This window comes from Bactrocera oleae, chromosome 4 (genome assembly GCF_042242935.1).
Source record: "Bactrocera oleae isolate idBacOlea1 chromosome 4, idBacOlea1, whole genome shotgun sequence".
Lineage (NCBI taxonomy): Eukaryota > Metazoa > Arthropoda > Insecta > Diptera > Tephritidae > Bactrocera > Bactrocera oleae.
Window position 1 is genome coordinate 15,285,807 of NC_091538.1, and position 14,626 is coordinate 15,300,432.

At 31.5% G+C, this 14,626-nt stretch overlaps 2 protein-coding genes across 3 annotated transcripts; one reads left to right on the forward strand and one right to left on the reverse strand.

The window, feature by feature from the left end:
* Window positions 1-3,435: 3,435 nt before the first annotated feature.
* On the reverse strand, window positions 3,436-12,110 carry LOC106618754 (uro-adherence factor A). Of its 2 annotated transcripts, XR_004979122.2 has the most exons (8): window positions 11,811-12,110; window positions 8,519-11,460; window positions 7,615-8,030; window positions 7,271-7,549; window positions 4,692-5,184; window positions 4,406-4,533; window positions 4,007-4,245; window positions 3,436-3,866 (listed from the first exon to the last, which is right to left on the reverse strand). XR_004979122.2 is itself a non-coding variant. In XM_014236631.3 (7 exons), exons 1-7 carry the CDS (start codon window positions 11,944-11,946, stop codon window positions 4,149-4,151), a joined length of 4,491 nt encoding a protein of 1,496 aa, XP_014092106.2. In that variant the 5' UTR covers window positions 11,947-12,110; the 3' UTR covers window positions 3,436-4,148. The 2 variants fall into 2 exon arrangements, 1 of the variants encoding a protein (XP_014092106.2); XM_014236631.3 differs by having other exon boundaries at window positions 3,436-4,245.
* A 256-nt stretch (window positions 12,111-12,366) lies between these two features.
* Window positions 12,367-14,164, forward strand: RpS16 (ribosomal protein S16). Its single transcript, XM_014236633.3, has 5 exons — window positions 12,367-12,478; window positions 12,551-12,592; window positions 12,694-12,825; window positions 12,988-13,102; window positions 13,913-14,164. The coding sequence occupies exons 1-5, from the start codon at window positions 12,467-12,469 to the stop codon at window positions 14,056-14,058; spliced, it is 447 nt and encodes a 148-aa protein (XP_014092108.1). The 5' UTR covers window positions 12,367-12,466; the 3' UTR covers window positions 14,059-14,164.
* Window positions 14,165-14,626: the final 462 nt, after the last annotated feature.

Here is a 14,626-nt window from a genome sequence, read left to right on the forward strand (position 1 = left end):
AATTACAGTAGGGTGAAACTCATCGGAAACGAAAGATAAAATAACAAACAGTAAAAAGAATAATTTACGCGCGTCTGACGCCGGGAGAAGGAAGGGAAGGGGCGTAGTTGAATTTTAAGGGCTAAAAACAGTTTATCTCTGTTTCCGGTAAAACTACGAGCCCTATAGAAAAAAGTTATATGGCAATGCAGTAGGTAATGAAAAAATCTATAACTTTTGCATATAGACCTTTTTCACATAAACTCAAACTTAATTTGAAAATTTCAAATAACCAAGTTTTTGGGTTTTTTGTTATCTTGCACAAAAAAATTAGTTTTTTGACGAAATTTGGTGTAAACTAAGCTTCTTATGAGCCAAATACACTGTATTTTGTATTTATGTAAAATATTAAGAAAGAAACAGTATTTCTACTTAAAGTCGAAATAAACCCTAATTTTCAATCAAACAATCTCACGTCAAAATTTCAGATTTAAAAAAAAAATTGCCTCAGAAAATGCAAAATAAAAATTAATTTTAATTCAATTTTTTATTTATTTCTTATTCGTATTTATTTTTTATTTATATTTATTTTAATTTTACTCGCTTATTTATTTGTACTCATTTTTCATTTTTGTTTATTTTTTATTTTTAACTAATTATAAGTTTGTTGAGGTAAATTTTTAAGCTCTACGTATATTTTTTTGTAATTGCAATTTATTTTTTTTTAATTTTTTTTTTATTTATTAATTTTTTTTTGTAATTGATTGATTTATGCTTTTTATTTTAATAATAATAAGTGAATTTTCATTATATTTTATTTTATTTTTGTTTATATTTTTTATTATTTATAAGTTTTTTGAAGCAACTTTTTAAACTATACATATTCATATTATATACATATGTGCTTTTTTTTTAACTTAACTATTTTTTTATCCTCATTTTATTTTAATTTGTCAATTTTCTCAAATTGTATTTTTATTTTAACCAAATTTAAATTTTTTATATTTTTTGATTTTTTTTTATATTAATTTAATTTATTTACTTAATTATATTATTTAAATTTCCCATTTATTTATGATATATGAAATAATTAATATATATAATTTTAATAATTTTATTTGTTGTTACTGTTAGTTTTTTATTTATTTTTATTATTTAGACGTTTTTTTGAAACAAAGTTTTAATCTTTGCATATGCGTATTTCACTTAATTAATTTATTATTCTCATTTTACCTTAATTTGTTAATATTAATTTTCCCAAATTTTGTATTTATTTGATTTAAATTATAATTTTTATATTTTTTGGTTTTATTTTACATCATTTCACTTTATTTTACTTAATTGTATTATTTAAATTTTCCAGTTTTTTCTTAAATAAAATAATTATATATAATTTTAAATAAGACTATTACAATTAATTAATTAATTTTTTTTGTCTTATTTAGCTTAATTTATCAATATTAATTTTCTCAAATTTTTTTTATATTTTAATCAAATTTAAATTAAATTTTTTGATTTTATTTTATATTAATTTAATTTATTTTACTTAACTATATTATTTAAATTTTTCATTTATTTATTTTTTTTATGAATTATAGTTATAATTTATTATTCATATATTTGAATGTTTAATTTTATCTTATTTAATTTATTAAATTTTTATAATTAAATTATTTTTATTTTGTCAAATATTTTTAGTTATAAAAAAAATCTGAATGTATTTTGATTTTATTTAAACTTTACTTAAGTTTTTTTTATTACACATACATACGTACACTTGTACATTTTTATTACATTAACTTTTTTTTTTAGTTTTACATTTAACTTGTTATCTATGTATATTCCTCAGAAACTTTAATTAACAATTCATAAATACCTATAATACAATATTTTCTCTTCTCCTGCATAATTTTGCAACACACTGTAAATATCCGCACTCACCTCAAACTCAATGCACAGCTGCAAGTACATACATACGTACGTATACGAGTATGTAAGTGTGTCTGTTTGTCCGTTGCATGTGACAACTCGCACGTTTTCCAAATACGACCTCTAAAACGTGCTAGCGCTTCAGCTTTTATTGTTATTGTTGTGCTTAGTGCAACAAACCAATCCAATTAGTTGCGTAAACGCAACGTTGGGTCGTGTCCTTCTTTTGATCTCATTGAAACCTCACCTCTGCTTGGCATTATTCAGTTCATTTGGTAATCAGGTAAATGCTGAGCTTTTGCACCTTTTGTTAATTACCGAAGGCTGGTTGGTCAGATAATGTAAAAGCAAAAAAAAAATTTAATAAATAAATGTTTTAAAAGCATGAAAGTACAGTTAATTCAGAAACTGTCTTAATTGAAAATAAAAATTATGAAAACAAAACTAACCTCAAAAAAAAAAAATATCATGAAACAAGAAAATTTATTTAACTGTGGCTGCTGTTCAATCTGCTAATAATGCATTGGATAAATAATTGAATTAACATTGGAAATTTATTTTTAATTTTTAATCCCAACTACCGGATTGAAAAATAAAAAGTAAAAATTTTAATTTCAAGCATATAGTTAAGAAATAAAAAAAGAATTTGTTTTTGAATTAACACATTTTCGCGTTCTCTAAAATCAAAATATTATATTTTCAATTTTTAAACCCAAACATATTAGATTAAAAAATTTTAATTCAGCTTTTAATCCCAACATCGGGACTAAAAAATTAAGATTTAATTTTTAACCCCAACATCGGGATTAAAAAAAATTTATTTATAATTAAAAAAATTAATTAAAAAATAATTAATTAATTAAAAAATTCGTAACCCTCTATATATGTTAACGTCGGCTCTGAAAAACTTTGTGTGGAGAAAGCCAACGATATGCCTTCGATATTAATCTATGACAAATTTCGGGAATGTATCTTGTCGAGAAAACCACATTTTCATACAAGAACTTGATTTTGAGCGATGAGTTTGCAGCTATGTATATATATGCCCAATATTGGCGATTCTGATTAAACTGTAGTCTCTTAGGGAGAAAAGGGCATCTTCAAAATTTCACATCGATTTCTCCAAAACTGTGGGACTAATTCGCGTATATACAAATTGACAGGCAGACGGACTCGGTTCAGCTCGTCACGCTGATCATTTATATATACATATATATTATAGGATCTCCGCCATTTCTTACTGGGTAATACAAACTTCGTTCAAATCCTAGTAAACCCTTGTTGAATGATAAAGGAATTCACTGCCAGGGCTCCGATGTTCCAAACATGCAAACACTTTTTTTACCAACCATATTAGAGGCTTGCCTCCAGTTTTATGCATTAGAAAGCACTCTTACTTTAAAGTAGCTAATCTTCGCTACCACTTCAATAGAAGAGCCAATACTAGACAACCAACGATGGAAAAAACAACCAGCATTTTGAGAGTAAAACCGCCAGAAACGAAGCAATTAAATAAAAGACAATTGATTTTTTTTTATAACACTTATGTATTTATTTATTTCACTTTGTAAACAATTTTTCTTATAACAACGTTATAAAACAATATTTTTCTTTTTTTATTATTATATCTTAAATTTATTTTTAAATTTTACAAAAATCAAAAAAGAATGTGGCAAGTTTGCTAAAATACAGCAAAGGCTCCATTATTTGCATAAACTATATGCAAAAACACAATATGGCACCTTCTAATTGAAAAAAATAAATAAATAAAATTTTGTAAAAGTATATATTGGCCGCTTAAAATTTTTTTTAAACAAAAAAAAGTATTTATTATTATTATATTACATTTTTTATTTCACTTTCAGATTTCGGCGCAAATTAGCGCAATAAATTCAACCGACCTTTGTGCTGCATTTCTAGCAAGAACTTTTCACCACACCACCAACTCAAATAATAAACTAAAAATTATTGAAAAATGCTCTTATCACAAAAAAACATATAATTTCAATAGAAAATTATGCACGAGTGGTATAGGTAAATTTCAAATGGACGCGTTACACAATCTCTGTATAATTCTAAATTGAGTGGTTTAACTTACCTATTAGGCAACTTCTATTCGGAGTACTCCTTTATTTTGTTATACTTTTTTTTTGTTTTGGAAAAACGATATACATTTTACGTATATGTACACTTGCAGCCCGCTGCAGAAGCTGCAAGCATTTTAAGCGGCAACTTTTTTTCTATGTGCACATTTTCAAATGCGTATAACTGCAGTCCTTATCCTCGCATTGGCCCATCAACTCGTACGGACAGATAATATCGTTCGGGTTCCATTTTCTGCAAAGTCAATACAACGCTAGATGATGACGCAATTTATGCAATATATACAGTGCAGCACATTAAATTGTAAATAATTAATTAAGTTATGCACATTCTATAGTTGATATATGTAAATTAAGTAAATTCAGTTGCTCACAATCGCGTGCTTAATACCCACCCACTTTCGCTACGTAAGTGCAGCAGCGGTGATACGTAGTCGCGCAGTGTGCGCCCCTGCTGCAGCTTCACCTCCATGTCCTTCGTTGTCGTGCTGTCTTTTGTCGGCGCGCAGTCCTCGTGCAGCACCTAAACATACTCAATAATTGTGTTATTATGGAGAAATTTGCATATAGGGTACTAGTTACTACATATTTATGCATATACTCGTATGTATGTAATGTATATTGTATTGCATGATAAAAGCTACTAATTTGTAAGATTTCTTCAAGACAATAGGCACGCACTTCTTTGACGCTCGCACACGGCGCAGGCTGCTCCTCCTCCACCGCCACCTCCTCAATGCACGTTTCAGTAGCTACCAGTCTAGGCGCTGGCTCCACTTCGCACTGTTTATCACAGCTTTCGATTGATTCCTGAGCATTGCTTTGCTTATCATTGGCATTTGTGTTTGCAGCTCGTGCTTCGGTTTCGGTTTCGGTTTCGGCTTCGGATCTTGTGTCGCTAGCTGCAAGCGTTGACAATATAAGCGCAGCACTTTCATGCACGTCACACGCTATGCGTTTGTTGTGGTCCGTTGAGGGCAGTTGCTTTGAGACCAGTTCATCACAGGCGAGCTGACTTTGTGGCGCATTTATGGCATTTGTAGTTTTTGCATTATTGGCCGGTAATTTGTCTAATATTTCTAGATCACTATATCTTATGGAATTAACAAGTTTTATATGTGTGGCCAATCCTTTTGTTTTATGCGCTATTTCATTTTTCAAATCATTATTTAATCTACAGAGGAATAAAAGCAAGCAATTAGTAGGGATCTGTGAAAAATTAATAGTTCGCATTTATTCTAAGCAAAATTTTAAAAATAACAAATATGGCAGCACTAACATGTAATGGCTCAGAGCAAATTGTCTCATAATCTTATCCGCTAGCAATACAGCTGCCGATATATGCAACAGTTGTCAAATAAAAATTATAAAAATTATAAAAACAAAAAAAAAATAAAAATATGAAAATAAAAAGGATTTAAAAATAGAAATATTTAAAAAAAATATAAAAAGATTAAAAGAAATATCAAAAAAATATTTTTTTTTTTTAAATATTAATATATAAAAAAATAAATAATAATAATAAAACATATTAAAAAAAAAAATAATAATAAATTAAAATTATTTAAAACAATATATATAAATAAATAAAAATATTTTTAAATAATTAAATTTTTAAATAACAAAAAATATTTTTTAAATAAAAAAAAATATTAAAACATATAACAAATAATATAAAAAAATAAAATATATATATAAATATATACATAAAAAATAATTTTAAAAAAATTACAAACATTATTAAAAAAAAATTACAAATAACATAAAAAAAAAAATTACAAATAATATTAAAAAAAAAAATTCAAATAATATTTAAAAAAAAATTACAAATAATATTTAAAAAAAAATTAAAAAGATTATTAAAAAAAATTAGAAATAATATTTAAAAAAAAATTGTAAATAATATTTAAAAAAACATTACAATATTAAAAAAAAAATTACAAATAATATATATAAATACAAATTATATATTAAAATATATAAAAAATAAATAAAAGTACATAAATTAAAAATAATTCTAAAACAATTTTTTTTAAATAAAAATTGTTTAAAGAAATATTAAATAAAAGTAAACATAATACATATGTACATATAAATATTTAAAAAAAAATTATAAATAAGTATATGTACATATATGTATGTATTTGTACGTACTTAATCTAAATACTAATATATCATCTAAAATTAAATATTTGTTAATAATCTAAATGATAAATTAAATTAATATAAACATTAAATTAAATTAAAAATAAATTACAATAAAATTATATAAAAAATATAAATAAAAGGAATTAAAATTTAAATAACTAAAAAGTAAGAAAGAGCTCAAATAACAAATATATAATGTAACAATAAAAATAGTTATTTTTTTAATGAAAAATAAATAAAAGTTCTAATAATAATAAAGATATTAAAAAACAAATTTAAAAACTATAATTAAAAAATAATAATAATAATATAAAAAAAATAATAATAATAACAATAAATATTGTAAAATTAGAAATAATAATCTAAAAAGGAAAAGCAAAGAAGTATTTAATGAAAGTTTTCATTCAAGAAATTTTGAAAATTTGAACAAAAGAAAAAATAACAAAAAGTGGAAATAAAAAGTTTATTATTTCAAACAAAATAAAATAACTAAAAAAATAAATTAACTAATAAAAACAAAAATAACTATTAAATTAAGTAGAAAAAGCTAATATACACGATATACATATATGGACTGTGCAAATTATGGATCTACAGAAGCTGATTTTGATCTGGAACTACAATATCCAAACTACAACAATTTTACTAAGGTTCACAACGATATCTCACTCAATTTCGATAAATCTATTGGGAAGTCAACAGGGCGGACAAAAATCAGTACAACCTTTGTACAGCGGTTTAGAGAAGAAATGGACCGTTTTTGTAAATTTTTAGAAGATAATTGCCATACAGCAAACGTATTGTTTTGGTATGTTGTTGTTGTTAGTGTATTTGTTTTCATATTACCGTAGCTGCTTGAACTAACTACTGGAGATGACATATAAAAAAATATTATGTGTACATAACCTCGCAACTATCCCGATTATTTTATGGTGTTACAGAAAACCGCTGGAGCAAAACTACTTTTACTTTGTGTGCAAAATATTGCAGGAGTATGTATAAAACACTTGAATATCTACAACCACTATGTCAATATGTTACACAAGTATTGTATGTAGTATGAACGGTATGGCAGCTTAAAAATTAACATTCCAAACGAACTATTAAAATACCTATAATCATCGCCCTTAACACTCTTGCCCAACTTCACAGCCATTTCCAGCACCTTGGCGCGTTTTTGCTTCAATTTCGAAATCAATTCATTACTGGCGCATATTTGTGGATGAATGCGTGTTATTTTCACTTGTTCTTCTTTCAATTTCCGTTGCGTCTGCTCCATTTCGTGACGCAACTCCTTGAGACGCTGCTCATGACGCATTTTGGCGATTTTCGCAGACTTCGCTTCATTCACCAGCTGCAGCGATTTGTCCAGTCTTGTTATGATGTTATTACTAGAAGCGTGGGCAGCGTGTGCGTTAATTAAATACACTAAAATATTAGTTAGCTTTAATGTTACCTAATGCTGGTGTAAATAGTTTCCCAGGAGCGCAGCTTATCCGTTAGTGCTTTCTGGTTTCGCGGCGGCGTTACGGTTGGCGACGCCGGCATGATGGTTAAACTTTCGTTCGGCGTTGATTTCTCGGAATGAACTTCTGTAGACTTTTCAGCAACCGCACTGTGCGCTTCATTGCAGGTCTGTGTGCCGCTGCTTGTAGTTTCGACATTGGCGCAGTTGGTGTGGGGCGCGTTGGCATCATCGAACCTTCGCACATTGTTCTCTGCATTGTCTTGTTTGGCTTTCGTATACTTTTCTGCATCCTCAATTAGGCTCTTTTGCATTTTCTTCAATTGCTTTTGTCGTTCCAGTATCTTCATGCGATGCACTAACCGTTTATATTCCTCTTGCGAGGCTATTGGAAGACTGCGTACGGCCTAGAACAAGCAAAATGCAATAAAACAAGCAAAACAAAAAAAAAACACAAACTTCGGCTGTACCGAAGATATAATATCCTTCACATTTGCATTTCTTATAGCATAAAAAAGTATAAAAATTTCTTTATTTTGATTTTGATCGGTCAGTTTGTATGGCAGCTATATGCTATAATATTTCGATCTGAGATATCTCTTAAGATATCTCGTCAAATAAACCAGTTTTCCATACAAGGACTTGATTTGGATGGAACAGTTTGTATGGCAGCTATATTCTATAGTGTTCTAAAATCGGCGATCTCGACAAATTAGCAGCTTCTTGGGGAGAAAAGGACGTGTAAAAAATTTCAGATCGATATTTCAAAAACTGCGTGTCTAATCGCTTATATACAGACGGAAAGACAGACATACTGGCATAGCTAAATCAGCTATTTAGGTTTTAAAGATATTAGAGAGCATATAAAACGCGCTACTTTGCAGCTCATACGCACCGTGGGTGTGCGCGTTTGTACGCCGTTGCTGCTACTAAGCTTACGCACGCGCGCATGCGCATGCTCAGCGTGCTCGTTCGTCTGCAACGTTTTGGAGCGTATAGTTTTGAGGAAATTTTCCAATTTCTTTTCGAAGGCTTCACCGACGGTCGTATCTTTAGCCACTGACGCATTGGACAGGTCATCATTAGTTTGCGCGTTTGTCATTTCTGTTGGCGTGCTACAACCTTTGCTGCCGTAAACATTTTCATTTAGGATATAACTCAATGAATCAGGTGTCTGGGTGCGCGCTGTCGCCAGTCCAATGCAACGCTCCAACGTTTGATTGCGTATAATCTCCTCGTCCTCTGAGGAGGAATCAGTGTCACCCAATCGTATAATCAGTTTTTTCACTTTAATATTCGGTAATGTGGTGGGTGTTAGTATGCGCGATGGCTGATTGTTGGCGTCAGACTTTTTCGGTATGCTGAGATTATCCGCTTTTTGTGTCCGCTGCTGTACTTCCAGGTTTTTATTGATGACTTTGTTGGGCTTAACAATTTTTAACTGTTGCGCTAGTGGCTTTATGACCTTCGACGGTGGAGCTACGCTAATTTTTGGAGGCACCGTTGTGTTTTTTGCTGTCGCGAGTGTGATACTGGCTTTGTTTTTCGGTGTGACCTTCAGAGTTTTAGCAACAGGCTTGGCCGTTGACTTCGCCTTTGTGACGGTGTGAGTTGCGTTTTCGTTTTTGTTCATCGTTGCGCTAGAAATCTCTTTGTTTTCCTTCTCACCACTGCTGTTGGCATCTCCTTCTAATTTCATAATCTCCTGTGTATGCATTTTGCCCTGCAAGTCGTTCAAATCTGCGACAGGCGCATGGTTTGTCTGTTCCAAAGACCTTTTCAGTTTCTTAGCTTGGGTTTCAAAAGTGTGCTGTGTTCTGTGGCTTTGTTGCAACGGCAAACTGTTACTGTCCTCTGAGGAATGTAGACTTTCAGCAAGCTTTGGCAGTTCTTTTACAGTTAACTTCGGTTCCACAGTATCCATATTGTCCAAGCGCCGTTTGTTATGTACAAATGTTGTGACATTTTCGGGCGAATTTGTTTGTGCGTCCAAAATTTCGGGTGTGCTCTTGCATTGTATGCCTTCAGTGCTGCTCGGAAACTCTTCGTGATTACTAAATGCATTATGGAAATTCGTGGATTGCTTTTTAAATGCTATTGTTGCGTTTTCAGCTATATGCGTAGTTTGCGCATGCGCTATTGCTACTTCTTCAACTTCTCTGCAGCGCGCAAAAGCTTTAATCTTCAAACGTGGTGCAAGCGTTTCAGACACCGTATGTACATCCTGCGCATGCGCATTCTCACAACTTGCAAATGTTTTGACTTTCAAACGGCGCACAGCTTCTTTCAAAATCGACTCAGTAGGTGTAGGCTTGACGTTGCACTCACTTAGTATGCTTGGTTGCAGTGCTGGTGCTTTTATCATACTTTTAGAGCTTTTGACATCTTCAAATGTTTTTTGCGCATACGTTGGCGATTGTTTGCGTATTTGTGTCAAGCTATTAGCTTTTATGGTTTTCGCCATTTGACGTTGTGATAGTAGTAACGCGCGCAAAGCTTCCGCCTCTTCTTCATCACTACATTCCTCAGGTAGTTCTTCTTGTTGTATAATCTCCATAGTTGATGACTTGGGCGACAGGCTAACCCTTTGAGGCTCAATGACGACTTCATGCTTAACACACGTCACATCGTCACTGCTAGTGGCATTTTGCGACGTCACGTCGTATGCATCCAATGGCTGCGTTGTGCTTGTTAACGCAGACATTGGCAACAGTGGCGGTGGCAATTCCATCGGTGAGCTATATTGCATCGCCGGCATATACATATCATAGGCCATCGCGTGATTGATATTACTTGCATAATCGTATGTCAAGGGCAAACTGACACCACTATCCATTGGTAGACCAGCTGGTAGCGGTATATCGTGCATTTGTGCATATGACATATCCGTGTTGATGATATTTTTACTATTGTCTTCCTGCTCGCTATCACTACTTGCTAGCTCCATATCTACAGATTTATTGTCCACTTGATTATCCTCAGTGTCCAAACTAATATTACTATTTTGTTCATCGTCACACTGTATGGGACTAAGCAGCAAGCGGGGTGAACTAGCCGGACTTATTTCCATGTCACCCTCTAATTCCTCAATATCCGTATCGACCAAACTAACGGGCTCAACCAGCAGCTCATCAAAATCGGTTGGTGAATAGGCAATCTCGTCATTACGTTTTTTACGCGTCGCATGTTTACGCATTATCGCCGATCTGAGCGCAATCAAACGCAACTCTTGCTCTTCAATCGAAATGGAATTATCACTATTGATTTCTACAACATTTTCCGCGTCATTTGAATTCGCAGCGGATTCTTCCAATATTTGTACCTTTTCCATGTTATCCAGTGCAATAAATTTATCCGGTTGCAAGCGTTCTTTTAATGAGCAGACGTTATTTTTTCTTTCCGTTTTACCACGTCCCAGCGCCAAACGGAGCTCTTCACGACTTAAGGGTAATGTTATGTCAGCGTCATTTTCATCGGTACTTTCAATATCCATTGTAGCTATGGAGTAGTTATCCTTCTCATATTCACTATTATCGGTGGTGTCCAATGATATTGTTTCAATACCACGACTTTCATAGAAAGTATTGATGAGACGTTCTCTCCGGTGATGATGTTGATGTTTTTTACTGTGCTTGTGCCGTTGATGCGTACAACGATGACTACGCTGCAGTGCACGCCGCTCATGCATTTTGCATTTAGCTTTTTTATTTCTTTTATGTTTTTTCTTTTTTGGCGAGGGAAATTCATCGGAAGAAATTGAGGAGACATCGGTGGGCACTTGACCAGCGCGTTGTACAGCTTCCCAGTCATTAAATTCATTCAGTCTATACATGTTACCTGCATATAAAAATAAAACAATTTGTGTTTTATATGTAATTATGATAGATTTTCGCATGATTGCAATGAGTTAACTTACATAAAAACTATAACAGAACATCTATGAAAAAATATAGAAAATTAATAAAGAAGACTAAACTGATAAGCGTCTGATATCGCTTAATAATAACCTTGTCCATATTTACTTAAGAGCTAACACGAGCACTATATACATACATATTTATGTATTGTACATGTTGCTTAACATACATATCTACATGGCCAGAGGCTATGGAAAGTCTTTGTATTCATTGTAAGGCATACCTTACGAATAGGAAACAAAAATCCATTTGCTGTCGTCATGTGCTTACCATATTTATCACCATAACTTTCGGAAATTCGCTTGATCTTTTCATATTCAGCATTTTCATTTTCAAGCTCATGTATGCGTTTCCGCAGACCATCTTCCTCTGAATCGATTTCTCCTTCTTCGCGTCCACTAGACATTTTCCCAACTTATCAATTATTTTGGCGAAATGTACGCGAGTATTTTTCCTTTTTAATTAAGGTACGCAGAAATTAATAATTACACTAAAGTCAAGCGAAAAATTAAAATATCGCAGTAATAAATTTCCATTCCTGTACAAAACCAATTTTTTATACTATATGAATGACAGCGATTATAGGTATCGGGTGACACAAAGTTACAAAAATCAGCACAGCTTCGAACAGTCAATGAATTTGCAACATATATATATATCAACAAAATGTAATTAGTATATATAAATGCAAAATACACAAATATTAATGAGTAAACTTAATCATATACAGACAATTAAGATTTCGACATAATTTTTAATTAATATATAAAATTATTTCATTATTTAATTCTGAAACATATCACTTTAGAGTGCGCTGCTGCATTGAACGAGAGAATTTGACATTTCGTTTCGTTAAATTACAGTTCAGTGGCGCACTGGCCTTTTCCTGTCCTTTCCGTTCTTTTCACAAAGTTGCTTGAGCAAAGATGCAGCAAAAAGTAAATTTGCTTAAATAATTTTTTATATATATAAGCTTTTGTAATAATTTTAAAATTTTTTGTCAATTACAGCGCAGAGAACCCGTGCACGCTGTGCAAGTTTTCGGACGCAAGGTAAGCAATAATTGAAATATGAAATGAAAGACCCGTGGTTTACACGTGCCTTGGAATCTAAAATGGTATACGAAAAATTAATGGAACATTTGTAATTGCAGAAAACCGCCACCGCTGTTGCTTACTGCAAGCGTGGACATGGTCTCTTGAGAGTCAATGGCCGTCCTTTGGAACAAATTGAACCCAAAGTTTTGCAATACAAATTGCAGGAGCCACTTTTGCTGTTGGGCAAGGTGAGTTGTTTATGCAGTGATTTCGCATAGTACAGCTCTGTGATGAGTCTTACTTATCCCGAAATTGAATATAATGAAACAAGTTTCTTAACTGAAAACATATTTCATTAATGAGATAATTTAGTGACTCCATTGGATATTAACGTAAGTGCAATTTTGCAGGAAAAATTCGCTGGCGTAGACATCCGTGTACGTGTTAGCGGTGGTGGTCATGTGGCTCAAATTTACGCCATCCGTCAAGCTATCTCCAAGGCGCTGATCGCTTTCTACCAGAAATGTAAGCATAAAATACACAATTTAAATTGTTAAATAGCATTAGAAGTAGTAGCCCGGTTAATACCAGATTTTCGGTTGGAACATAACTTTCCTCTCGAAAGATGAAAACACGGGATAATAACTTATCAAGCAAATACCAATCAATCCTACTTTAATAGCAGGAGTGAGTGATGCTCAATGGACATAACAAATATAGAAATTTTGAGAACCAAAAAACAATACATTATAATGCAGTTAAGTACTGATGCCGGTTAATACCAGATTTTCGGTTGGAACACGAAATTCCTCTCGAAAGATGAAAACACGGTAAATTAAAGATTCAGGCAAATACCAATCATATAGTGATCCAAATATGGCGCATGTGAGTGATGCTAGATTTACAAACAAATTTAAAGTTATCTATTACACTTTGATCACTATTTAATGCCGGTTAATACCAGATTTTCGGTTGGAACACGAAATTCCTCTCGAAAGATGAAAACACGGTAAATTAAAGATTCAGGCAAATACCAATCACATAGTGATCCAAATATGGCTCATGTGAGTGATGCTAGATTTACAAACAAATTTAAAGTTATCTATTACACTTTGATCACTATTTAATGCCGGTTAATACCAGATTTTCGGTTGGAACACGAAATTCCTCTCGAAAGATGAAAACACGGTAAAATAAATAATAAAGCAAATACCAATCACAGTTTGTTATAGCAATTGTGAGTGATGCTCGATTAACAGATTTTTAGAATTAATTAGTTTTAATTGTATTAAATTGTACGTGGACTTAGTTTTGGTGGTTTGTTATGTTTTTCAGATGTTGATGAAGCCTCCAAGAAGGAAATCAAAGATATTCTCATCCAATACGACAGAACTCTGTTGGTCGGTGATCCACGTCGTTGCGAGCCAAAGAAATTCGGTGGTCCAGGTGCCCGTGCTCGCTACCAAAAATCATATCGTTAAGTATTTATTACGATATGCATTTAGTTATATTCTAAGGCGTTATTGGTGGACACTTATAAAAAGAGAAAATACATTTTTTATTTAAAAAAAAGTAATAATAATTAAATTGAGTTTTTTTTATTCAAGTTGGACGTTGCAAATTTGTCAGTACACTTTGTATATATATATTGTATTTTAATTATGGGGTGATGTTGATAACCAGTATAAATATACCATATATAAACATTTTTTTGGAAAGGAATTCTAAAAATTTATATCAATTTTAGTATTGTAAGGTAAGGTTTTACAACCGCCAAAACACCGTTACCATGATTCAAATAATTGCTATAAATAATAAAAATTTTATTAATTTGAAAACAAATTTGTTTTGTGAAAGTTTTAAATCTTTAAGTTATTATAAACAATTGATCACCCTGTTCGTGATAGTAATAGATTCCGTACATTTAGTAAATAAAGGTTTTAACTGCACCCAATCGACAATATTATATTATATTATATAATATAATATTAATTAATTGGATAAAAAGTAACGAAATTTCTCAAAATAATGGCGGTTATGTGAAAGCTT

Excerpts from the sequence above, each read along its gene's own strand:
- LOC106618754 (XM_014236631.3), bottom strand. The coding sequence starts at position 11,946 with ATGTCTAGTGGACGCGAAGAAGGAGAAATCGATTCAGAGGAAGATGGT. Across the intron at positions 8,031-8,518 it reads TACAAACGCGCACACCCACG|GCCGTACGCAGTCTTCCAAT; the intron begins GTGCGTATGAGC and ends TGCTTGTTCTAG. Across the intron at positions 4,246-4,405 it reads CACTTACGTAGCGAAAGTGG|AAAATGGAACCCGAACGATA; the intron begins GTGGGTATTAAG and ends TTGACTTTGCAG.
- RpS16 (XM_014236633.3), top strand. Across the intron at positions 12,826-12,987 it reads CACTTTTGCTGTTGGGCAAG|GAAAAATTCGCTGGCGTAGA; the intron begins GTGAGTTGTTTA and ends GCAATTTTGCAG. Across the intron at positions 13,103-13,912 it reads GATCGCTTTCTACCAGAAAT|ATGTTGATGAAGCCTCCAAG; the intron begins GTAAGCATAAAA and ends TATGTTTTTCAG.